Below are 12,356 nucleotides of genomic sequence, written 5' to 3' on the forward strand. Positions count from 1 at the left end.
CAAAAACATTGAAAGATTTGTGCCTCATGAGCAGCTTCCTAACTGAAATAACTTTCTCTTAGCAGCTGTCCCTGTGGAAGGTTTCAGCTGGGGTAACTACATCAATAGTAATAGCTTTACAGCAGCTCCTGTTACCTGCTTTAAACACGTGAGTATTTCTCAGTTTGTGCTTTCCTTCTCTGTGTGTGTATAAGTGAGTCTGTGGAAGTTCTTGAATTCATTTTTCAAAACATTACTATCCAAATATTTTTGATGATGTGAGTATGACTACTGTTTAGATCATTTCTGTCCTTTAAAATCATTCTGAGCACCATCAGTTACTTTCATCATAGATACTCTCATAAACAAAAAGGAAGGCTCTTACATGCTTGAGAATTGTTTTTCTCATGTTCAAGTCACAGAATCATCCCATGTACTGCAGAGTAACAAACCAGCCAAGTCAAGCTGTACTGAAAACAGTTACAAAAGGCCTTTTAGATTAAGTTAGGCTTGTTCCATTGTGTTGGACTGATCTTTTACATATTTAGATTTGGGGTTTTCTTTCTTTATTTTTAGTCAGATTCTCTCTGTCAGTCATGCTGCCAGGTAGTGTAGTATGGAGGAAAATTAGGGCTGTTTAGAAATCTGAAATTTAAAAATTAAAAAAAAAGTTATTTTTTTAAAGTTTCAAAAGCTTCAGACAAAAAGACATTCTTTAATGACTGAGGAAATTAAGGGTTGGGGAAAATATTTAGTCTGTCTTTATAAACACATCTGTCTTTAATGTGTTTATAAAATTCTAGACATGAGACATTAGGCTGACGATTAAAATATTGTCAGTACTTTCTGTCTCTTAAGTAAAACCTTTGACAAAAAGGTGCTTTCTCAGCATATTTTTTAATTTGAGAAGTTGAAGTGTACTGTATTACAAAGTTTTTGTCTTGATCTAAATTACGTGCTGGAAGTTGTAATCAAAACAAACATTTTTCTTCATGGAAGTTGTCCATGAGAGAGAAGAGAAATATTTTCTCTTCAGCACGGGAATTCCTGCTGAGCCCTCTCAGATCATAAACCAGTGGGAGTTGAGGGCTCCTGGCAGTTGGCAGTCTGTGAATAGTACCCTTTATGCTCAGAGGCCTCAGCTACTGCCCAGAACAGAGCCTTGTGCTAGGAGAACTTTGGGAATTTGTATCAAATTCTGCATGCTCGAGTCAGCATGTTTGCGCTTTGCTTTCACAGCTATGTACATGTAATAAGTGATTTCATAGTCCAGATCAAAAAGTATCATTTGATAACATGGACTGTGCTATTGGATCTACACATGTCTCAGGGTGTGTGGCATCCTGTATTAGAGACAGCTACAGTCGTCAGATCTCTTGTAAATTATGCTCTAACATTACATTTTATTAAAAGCAGTTGTATCTCCCTTTCTCACTGCTTCATTCATTCAGCTGCACAGTGCCCCAATAATGTGAATCAAGACCACACCAATAGTCACATTGTACCTCAAAAATTTTCACAAGATACTGGCAACAGTGCTACCAAGTAGCCTGAAAGTTGTTTCTTTTCTGTCCTCATTTTCCTTTTTCAAACAAGTAAAATGCAAATCCTGCTGTTTTCTTTGGACATTTCTACTACTTTGGTGGATAGGAGTTAGTGTTATAAGGGTATGATTTGCATTTAACTTTACTGTAATTATTTCTTTGAAAAGTACATTATTTAGACCAGTCAGAATCTGAAAAACACATCAGTACTCTTTTGTTAGGTCCTTTTCTTTGTCCCACTCTCCGTTGATAATTAAACAGTATTCTTTTTGACTTTCTGGAAAGATTATTGCTATTTTCTGTATACTGTATTGTTTTGATTTGTAAAATTTTGTATTAGTTGATGTTTACCATCCTTATTATGGATTTCATACACCTGTATGTGTGTGATCGAATATATAAAGCTTATTCTGTTCAAGATCAAAGCTTTGAGATGACAGAAAAATCATGACAAATCTACCCTTAAATTCATTATTCAGTAAAATATATTGAATTTACTGGTTATACTGGGGATATCTGTATGGATATTTGATATGAACATTAGGATCAATATTAAAGAAAATTTAGAGGAATTATGAGTTGTAAGATTTGGCTTTTTTTAATAACCTGGCATACTTCAGTATCTCAGGACTGATGTACATTTCACACATCAGTTTTTCTGGTTTTGTTTTTTTTTCCTGGGAAGTTATTTCTTCTTCAATTTAAAACAGCTGCATTTTAGAATTGAAGTATCTAAATCTTGGGAAGTTCTTTCTCTTGTATTTTGATGTGCTTTTTGTGCTTCCATGTTACATTTATTCCAGACTTGAGTGTTGAGTAACACTAATGAAATTCAGCAGCAATAAAGTGGCCATGCCCATGATTTCAGTGTTCAGTAAACTGAAGTAGGGAACTGCTTTGGTTTATGTCCTACAGGAAGCCCATGACAGTGCCAGAATTCCCATTTGTGCACCTTGCAGCCTCTTTTTCTTTATTTTGTCAAATTGCGTTAATCAGGCACGCAGCAATAGCTGCTGCAAGGACAAAAACTCAATTTAATGTTGAGTTATAGTTTAGTCACATACAGCGAGCTCATTGCTGACCTGCTTTCCACTTTTTATCCTCTAAACACTTTTTACTCTTTTCTATAGTTGCTTTTATTTGTTCAAACCATTCCTACAAATGAAAGCAATTTACAGTGGTTTGAGTTATTTCTTAGTACTACTTACTGGACAATTTTATGCACAATTAAGAGCAGTTGTTTCTTTTCACTCTGTTGCTAATGAGAGGAACATTTCCTGAAGTTCTTTCTTCCACCTGAATTTTATTCTGAGCCAAAATATTTTCATTCTCTTGATTTCATCTATTTTTAAGCTATATCCAGCGATTTAAGGGAGCATTTCCAAGATGCTACACTGGGTGTCAGTGTTCTGCTTTGAAGGTTTTTGTTTAAACCCTTTCTCATGTTTTCTCCTCTGGCATTACCTGTTGGTGGGGCACTGCTCACACATGAAGTTTCAGCTTTCCATACAATTCAGAAATTAGTAGCATCACCGTGGTACCGATGGAATTGGTAGCATCACCATCAGGATTTGCTATTAAAATCCTGATTTAATTTAAAGTCCGGAATCATGGCAGTGTTGATGCCATCCAAAACCTGTAGAAGCCACTTATTTAAGCCATGTGAGCTCTTTATTCAGGTGCATATGTGGAAAACTTGGCCTTTAGGTGCTCCTGTCAAACAGGCCCTTCCTGACTGCACCTTACCTTGCAGAGAAGGCCCTTGGTGCTCACAGATAGACCCCTCCCAGGTCATGTCCCGGAGCAGGAAGCCAGGAACCAGCTCTTCCTTGTTTGGGAGTGATGTGACGTGGATCTCTTCGTCATGAGTCTGAAAGGTAAATTTGTTCTTACCTGTAAATGATGGTTCTGCTAGTTCACACTATGCCAATCCAGACTGCAGTCACCTTTGAGTCAGCAGATAAGTAAGGCTTAACACTTCTCTAGTGCATTTTGAGTTTTTAAAAGCACTCTTCGAACATTGATTGATTAATCAGATGAAGACAGAGGAGAGATGAAGGAAGATGGCAGTCACAGCCCTGGTTTATCCAGGTCTTCCTGATTCAAGAATATCCCTAATGAGTGATGGAGACTAAGATAGTGCAGTGTAGCAGGTGTGCTGTAAACCATCCCTCAGGACAGTATAATTGTCTGACATTTCAGCAATGATGCTGCACAGGATGGCTTCCTTCTTGAAAGGGTGAGCCATATGGATTGGTGTAGGAGAACTAGCAGAACCAATGTTTTCACAGACAAGGACAAATTTAACTTTCTGCTATTTCCGTCTATACCAATCCACACTCTGGAAATGAAACTTCTATTTTAAGTTGATGTCAGGAGAAGTGTTTTGATATACTGTTCTCTGAATCAACTGAATAGATGAGCAGGCAACAAAATGTACTTCAGTTCAGTGCAACTGGGTTATGAAATTAGTCAGCACTGTTATTTTAGATTCTTTGGCCTCATCTGTATCTCTATACAGCCAACAAGATTTGCTGAAATACGCGGTTTATTTCCCCAGTTCAATTCAAAACCCTACACATGTCAGTTTAGAGAGGGCAGTGATCACAGGATGGACTTAAGTTGTATTTGCATATTTTGTATGTGAAAATAAGCCATCATCTTTTCTGTTGGATTTTTCTCTGGCTGCCAGTTGGCAGAAGAGAGCTCTGTGGCCTAGACTGGTGTAGATGGGACATAGCAGAACATGAAGAGACCAGGCTTCAAGAATAGAAACTGGCATGCTTACATATCCTTTAAGAGTTGAAACTAGTTTTAAGTTTTGTATCACCTCAAATCAACTAGTGAAGAAACTAGTTTCCTTTTAAGATAAATTCAGCTTCTAGTGCTTCTAATGAAAATTGCTGATTGCCAGCAAAATTCCAATATTGTAATTCTCAGTTATTCAGGATTAATCCAGATTTCTTCACTTGTAGCTTCTGTGCAGTTGGAGGCTATTCCCACTGAGTAGTGCAGTTCTCTGGGTTTGCAAAGAGCTTTGTAAATGAGACACAGTGCAGAGCTAGAGGATCCCTCCTTCAGTTGTCCCAGTGATAGCTGGGTAATCTCTGAACTGATAAGAATATATCTTTTCTCAGAATTGATATGACTGTTGTTATAAAACACCCAAAATATGAATATCTCTCTCCTGGGTAGTCTCAAGTTGGATGCAGACTGAGAAATTTTCTAGCTTGTTACCAATATAACTTCAGTTGAGTTACTGTTAAGAATTTAGGTTCTTCAGCACTGTGCATTTCTGGTATCTACAATACCATCTTTGACTGATATTTCATTATGCTCTGTTCAACAAAATGTTCTTCTGGAGATAGCAAACTAAATGTAATTTCTATCGCCAGCTTCTGCAAACCCTTACAAGTTCATCAGGCAGATATTCCTTCTTGTTCCTAACATATTCCTCACATGGGACAGTGTGAGGGATCTTGCTGTGCCTTTCCTTCTGATGTTCATTAAAAAGGTGCCACTCAGAGCCTTCTGTTCTTTTTGTCTGCTCCATGGAGTGATCACTTGCAAGTGATGTGAAAGCCTGTTCCTCTGAGAGGATGTGAACCAGTGGGTGATAAACCCTACCATAATAAATCATCAGAATAGAATAAAGAAATAATTTTAGGCATGCTGCTGGAAGAATGCCTAGACTTGCAGAATTTAAGGGTTTTGATGTCTGTGCTACAGGTACCATGATTTTCTTGCAAGTAGAATTGCACAGCGATTTCCACCATTCTTACTAACATCAGTAGTTTCTTCCTAATTGAAACATCATAGAATAGAACTGACCTTTGGGAATGTACAATTTGTGCTTAACTGCTATTTTAACTTGGAATGCTATAGGTTCTTTTCAGTAAATACACAGGAATAATTGGATACAATTACAGTGTTACGCATAGTTGTCAAAAAAAAAGTAGGTTCTCATAGAAACATATTCTAACCATATGTTTGTTTTATGTATATTCAATGTTTTGTCTTTTTAAGTTGCTTGTAGAACACTGAGATAACAAAAAATTAATATTTTCACATGGTGAGCTGATGACTTTTTAATCCCAACCCTGACAGGCTCCCATGGGGACTTGCTGGGGTGATATTTCAGAAGGAGTGCGAGTGGAGGTTCCAAACACTGACTGCAGCCTACCTACCAAAGTCTTCTGGATAGCTGGAATTATAAAATTAGCAGGTAAATGGGTTTTAGTTGAAATTAAAATAAAAGAACTATGTGAAGAGATCAAGTACTTTAGTCAGTGATCACCTGATGAGAGTAATGCTGACACTGGTCAGGTTGGCAGAGCTGTGTCTGTAGGTTATACATTGTGGTGCTGTTACTGTTCTATCTACACTGGCTGCTGTGATGCTTGAGAATGTCTATCCTTGGTTTGATTTTTTTTTTTTTTTTTTTTTTTTTAATTTATTTTTAAATACTGCCTCACAGCGTGGTAAGAGTAGTGCAGAACTGAAAGGAGACATGGTATAAGCTGTCAAGAAGCCTCATTATATGAATCACTGGTAAAAAGTTAGAAATTCAAGGTTACAGATCTAAGATATGAAATAGCAGATACTGTGCGTAATTAATTTTGTTCTCTTTTGTGCAACTTCTAAAGGTTTATAGTTCAAGAATTTTAATCTTTATTTAAATTGACTTACATGATAATACATGCGCATTTATCAAAGTAATAAATTCTGTGCTTTAATAGCATCCAGAAATGTGTCAAAAAAACCCAACTTGCTATTAAAAATTACATTTAGAAAACCAATATAATGTACATGATGATTAGTCGAGAAATATTCATACATATTTTATAATCTTGTTTCATTCTTGCATTTTTTTAAAATGCTTTCTTTCAGGTTACAATGCTCTACTGAGATATGAAGGATTTGAAAATGATTCAAGTCTTGACTTCTGGTGCAACATTTGTGGGTCTGACATCCACCCAGTTGGTTGGTGTGCAACCAGTGGGAAGCCCTTAGTTCCTCCTCGCAGTATGTAAATAGTAGTCTTACTGACTGGTTTCAGAGTCTCTTTATTAGACTAAATTTGTTCATGATCCAGATAGCAAAATATTCTTTTACCATAACTTTTTCACTAGTTATGAATTAATAATTTTAACTTTTGACTGATGCTGTGTTTCTTGGAGTAGCCCATCTGATGTGACTCAAAGCTTTTAAGATTGGGGTGGCAGCAGTTTGCTAATCAGTTATGGGAATATGCACTGATTTTATTTATACTTTGTTATTAAGTTGTTTACCCTGGCCTATAAACTTAATCTTGGGTAGCACTCATTCTCTAAAGAGGCTTTTTGGCATTATTGTCATCTAGACCTTTTAATAGTCATCTGGGATTTCTTCTTTACATATTCCAGACTCTAATATTGTCTCTAACGGGCACAATTAAAAGTCAGTGGCTTATTTCTTCCCCTTCATTTACAACAGCCATCCAACACAAATACACAAACTGGAAAGCTTTTCTAGTGAAACGACTTACTGGTGCCAAAACACTTCCTCCTGACTTTTCTCAGAAGGTAAGGCTGATCCAGTATCAGTGATGTTCTGTAAAGAAAACTGCAGCACAGTGTGAAGAACTGAAATACTTTACAGTGGCACATTAGCTCCTCTTGCAGTGAAGGAGGTACAGTAGTTTCTTCCCTTAGATACAGTTTTCCTTGCAATCCCTTCTACTGTTATGTCCACACTTGTCAGTATGTATTTGGTAAACTTTGCTCTAGAAAGTATAGCTGTCTGTAAAAACTAGTTGGTCTGTTTTAATTTTAAAATACCCAATTTAAAAAATCCACAGAAAACCCAGAAGTGCTCACAGGTTACCCTGTGATATTTAAGAAAAATGAAAACTGATTTTTCTAATTCAGGAATTATTTGTTTCATGCACTATTTCAAGAAACTGAACAGAATATGTTAGTATAGCATGAATGTAGAAGGAATGAAGATTGTACTTTTAAATCTTAGTATTTTTTTTCCTGCTCTGGACTAGGTTTCTTTCTGTCTTAGTCATGTCTTCAGGTGTGGCAGCTGCTGTATAATGTGTGGGAAGTTTACTTGCCAGTATTGTGAGATTATGGTGTATATAGTTTTTAATAGAAATGACAACAACAAGTCATTGTTTTACACTGCATGTAATGTTTTAAAACCAACCAAAATGCCTTTCTGTGGTTGTTAATTTTTATTTTAAAATTGGCTCAGTTGGAAGCCAAATTGGCAAGATCTCAGTCCTTTGGAGAGGTGGTAATGAAAATGGCAAGTGACAGATGCTGATTTTTAAATACAGTCTGTTTTCACAGAGCAGATAAACATCTCTTTCCTTCCTTTTGTGTATTTTGAAGAAACACTTTTGTAAATGGCCAGCTTTAATTATGTTGAAGGATTGTTTTCCATACCTTAAAATGAAGCATTTTAATCCTGCTTTTAAAATGTTGTATTTTGAGTGGATGACAAAGCAAGAACAAAAGATCTTGAGGTTTTTCTTGTTAAAGTTCTTTCTCAAGGTAACTTCACCCATTGTTTACAACTGAACAAACTTTCATTATGTCAATGGAAAATTCCTTGAACTTATGTGAGAATTTTATCTCATCTTAAGGGATGACCTTGAAACAATCAAGGCATTGTAGCATCTGTTCTCAGTTTTCTGAAATATTTTCTTACAATTAAATAGAAGACCAATAACTTGTGTCATTTCTCTGGGTTGATTAACAAGTACTTCAATTAAATGACAAGTGTGTCAATACTGTGCTTTAAAACACAGGAAATGGAACACCAGAGGCTATTCTTACAGAATGTATGTTTTGTGTTGTTTCAAGGTGTCTGAGAGTATGCAGTACCCGTTCAAAACTTCCATGAGGGTAGAAGTGGTGGATAAGACGCACCTGTGCCGGACAAGGGTGGCAGTGGTGGATAGTGTTGTTGGGGGACGTCTGAGGTTGGTGTATGAAGAGAGTGAGGACAAAACTGATGACTTCTGGTGCCATATGTACAGCCCACTCATTCATCATATTGGCTGGTCTCGAAGTATAGGACACAGGTTCAAAAGATCTGGTAAGTTTGGTTTGGGTTATTGGTGTTTTGTAGGCAGTGTTGGCTGGGAGGAGTCTGGCTTTAGCAGTTCTGTTGCTTCTACCTTGAATAATGGTACTTGAGAATGTTATGTAATGTGGCCCAATTTTACGACACTCAGGAATTTCAGTTAAAATTACAATTAACATATTATACAGCACTGGAGAAGCCAGAATAACCTTTAGGTTGATATGTAGTGTTTAGAAGATTCAATGATGAACAGAGACCAGCAAACTGTAGGTAGAAAAACCTTTAACTGCACAATTCAAGCATGATAAACTTCACTTTTCACGCTGATACCTGGAATTACAGCCCTACTCCACAAACTCCTACTTTCTTCTCATCTAACGCCTTCTTTCTACAATGCAACGTGGACATGTATCCTAGTAGAAACAGAATTTCTATTTACTGGCAAGTTTAAAGACTGTCTAATATTTTATTTTTCAATATTTACATGATTTAGAGGGCATTAGAGAATGGGCTGGGAAAGTGAAGTGACAATGTGGTAGAAGGGACACAGCCTTTGCTACCCAAAATACAAAAGCAATTGTATTTTAAAATAGTTAAGGCTTCTAGACAAACAAAAAGAAAGTCTGGGTTTTTTATTATTTCTCTGTTCATTTGAGCTGGTATCCCTTGTTAGAGGCAAAATTTCTGTAAGGCATTCCACAAGGTTTCCCTTCAGGGAAAGGCCTTCAGTTTTCCTAACGCTTCAACTTTCTCTGAAACCATTTATAAACAGATAGAGACACACACACATATATATATGTATTTAAAGTGATTATATGTTTGTTTTATAGAGGCAGCTCAGGTTGAAGTCAGCAAGGAAAATGAATGGATTATGTCCTCCTGATTGTGGTGGTAGTGTTACTAATAAACTGTGGTCCTCCCAACACCCGTGATTGTGTGGTATTGGTTAATATATTCAGAAAAACAAATATTGTGTGCTCTGTGAACAAAACTTCTGAACAATATTATAGTACTATTATTATTCCTTGTAGATATTACAAAGAAACAGGATGGACATTTTGATGCACCCCCACACTTATTTATGAAGGTGAGTTGAGTAGCTAGAGTACTCTTTGCAGAGTTGATTGAGGACCTTCAGTTCCTCTTGTGTGTAAACCAGATCTGAAACTCTGTTTACATCCTGGCCCAGCACAAGTGTTTCTGCTTGTGTTATCCAATCTGACCTCCTTGATAAGCAGAGGTGGTAAAACAGATATTTCAGTCTGTTGCTTTAGCAGTGTGGTGGTATGTTTTGTTCCAGGCTCATTACATTCTTTGTTTCTGCTGCTGTTCTGTGATTCTTTAGGTAAAAGAGGTTGATGCAGCTGGAGAGTGGTTTAAAGAAGGAATGAAATTGGAAGCTATAGACCCCCTAAACCTGTCAGCAATATGTGTGGCAACTATCAGAAAGGTAAGAAAGCAACTGTGCATTTTGAGGAGGCGAAGAGGAATCCTTTTCCCCTAACCTTTACTCAGGCTTGAAACAAGAAGCTCAAAATCAAAATTAGGAGAGTTCATTTGCACAGTGAATGGGATATGTCTATCAATTGTTTATATACAACCACTATAAAAATGTACTCATGTAAATTCGACTTTAAGCTCTGGAAAATCAGCCTTACCTTTAATTAGAATGTATTTGTGAGAGGAATTTGCAGGAAAATATTCTGCTACTTATACCAAGTGTTTTACAACTGTTCAAAAGCAGACCTCGTCTTGCTGACTTGCAGAAGTCTGTGAAGATATTTTAAGGCTGTCCTTCTTTCTTAGTTTGATTGAAAGGGAGCCAGTCCATGTGAAATCTGCTTTAAAAGAGAAAATGTAAAAAGCAGCTTACCTGAATTGTTTAACCTCTCCAGTAAGGAGAATTGTTGTGATTTTGAGTAATGGTGTACTGAATATCCTTGCAAGCTGAAGAATAGAAAGATCTAGAAATAAAACTGTTGTTCAAAAGAAAAATAAACTAGAGATCAGAAAAATAAATGTTCATCTCATAACTTTGCAGTTATCAAAGGTACGTGTTACAGTTGTATTCACAGTCCTAACACAGATATGATTTGGAGGGTTTTTGTTATAATTGAATGTGCTTCTAAGTGTGCTTCCATTATTATTGAATTGCTCTCACTCCTGAAACATTGCTTGCTTTCTAGCTTTCTCACCCAGCTGAAGGTATTTAATGTGAAATTTTGTTTCTCTTTACCAAGGTGTTAGCAGATGGCTATCTCATGATTGGGATTGATGGCTCAGAAGCAGCAGATGGGTCTGATTGGTTTTGTTACCATGCCACTTCCCCTTCTATTTTCCCTGTTGGTTTCTGTGAAATTAACATGATTGAACTAACTCCACCCAGAGGTACAGGTAGCATTCTGACACCTTTTATTGCTCAGTGATACTGTATGTGCCATATGCTATGTTTCTTAACTCACCCTATAAAATTCAGGTCATCTCTTAGGACTTTCTCAAGTCTGAAACAAATACAACAGCTTTACTTTCAAGTAATCTAAACCAGAGGTCACCAAATTTTCATTTAGAAAAAGTTAGATTGATTATTGGCTGAAATAATTTGCATATGCTGTCAGAAATTGAGGATTCCACTAAGTGGAAAGTGTCGGAGTCACTAAAAGGGCTCTTCAGAAAGTGTCACTGCTTGGGATGTCCTGACACCAAAACAATTAATGAACACTGTAAAGAATCTCAGGCTAATTCACAACTGCACCAGTCAAATTTTGGAAGGCTATGCACAAACTTGAGCTTTAGGACTGTAGAGTAAATAAACCCCTCTGTGAGGAAAAGTTGTGTGTTCACAAGCACATGTGCCTACAGAAGACTTTGCTTCCCTTTTCCCATTTTTTGCCTTGGTCTGGTACATTTTAAGAGGATCATAGCTGTATAACAGCTGACAGATGACAATGATTTTCTATGGCTTTTTCCCTCCATTCTCATTCTTGCAGACTTCTATTTGTGTTTAATAAAGTATTTTTCTAGGTAATAACTACAGTGTAATGCAACATGAAGAAAGTAATTTCATATGATTTTTGTAGTGGTACAGTGACAGCTCTGTCACCCTAGAGTGCGTGGAAAGTGCAGTTATACAGATTTAGGGTTTTTTTTTTTCAGTCAGCTTATTTAGTGAGTTTATTACCTAGAAATTCATGGGCACCAGCATCCCTCAAAAATCTGAGGTGCAGAGACTCTTGCAATAGAAGTTTTTATGGGAAAAAAACTTCTTGTATATCAGTACATATCAATCAGTTTAGAAATACATATATGAAACTGATGAGACAGAATAGTAGAAAAACTTGCCTTTAGGTTTCACTCTTGAAACACTACTTTCAAAATGTGGATTTTGTTGTTAGCACATTTATGATACTTATAGTGTTTCTTGTATCTTGTCAATCTAATTCTTTGTAATGTACATTTTCCCTTTTATTGCAGTTCTTCCTAAGTCCTGTATCATCAGCGAGAGGGGATTATAAATCACACGTGCAATAATCTAAAAGTCATTTGGAAGAGGAATTACTAGCAGCAAAATACAGAGCATAATGCCCATTAGCAGTTTTAATAGGTCCAAAGTAATCAAAGCTCCTTAGCTCCAATGAGGAGTGCACTTTGCTTTCCAAATTATGGGCTGGAAAATGGACAGCTTCTTAATTCTGCTTGGCCTGACAAGGCCCATGTGCACATTTCCTGTGTGTGATGAACTTGAGTACAAATATATTG

The 12,356-nt window shown here is 36.7% G+C and overlaps 1 protein-coding gene across 12 annotated transcripts in view; it reads left to right on the forward strand.

Annotated features, from left to right (window-relative positions):
- The window catches only part of MBTD1 (mbt domain containing 1), a 31,901-nt gene that overhangs the window by 10,150 nt on the left and 9,395 nt on the right, over positions 1-12,356 (forward strand). For 6 of the 12 annotated variants that reach the window (XM_018918980.3, XM_030232907.2, XM_050981565.1 and 3 more), the window contains 8 exons: positions 63-148; positions 5,631-5,748; positions 6,414-6,548; positions 6,999-7,087; positions 8,378-8,612; positions 9,632-9,687; positions 9,946-10,050; positions 10,841-10,994. In XM_018918980.3, the coding sequence (XP_018774525.1) occupies positions 63-148; positions 5,631-5,748; positions 6,414-6,548; positions 6,999-7,087; positions 8,378-8,612; positions 9,632-9,687; positions 9,946-10,050; positions 10,841-10,994 (978 nt within the window). The remainder of the gene's footprint in view (positions 1-62; positions 149-5,630; positions 5,749-6,413; positions 6,549-6,998; positions 7,088-8,377; positions 8,613-9,631; positions 9,688-9,945; positions 10,051-10,840; positions 10,995-12,356) is intronic. The other 6 variants (XM_050981562.1, XM_030232906.2, XM_050981564.1 and 3 more) reach the window with 3 other exon arrangements.

Source organism: Serinus canaria, chromosome 18, assembly GCF_022539315.1.
Source record: "Serinus canaria isolate serCan28SL12 chromosome 18, serCan2020, whole genome shotgun sequence".
NCBI classification, from domain to species: domain Eukaryota; kingdom Metazoa; phylum Chordata; class Aves; order Passeriformes; family Fringillidae; genus Serinus; species Serinus canaria.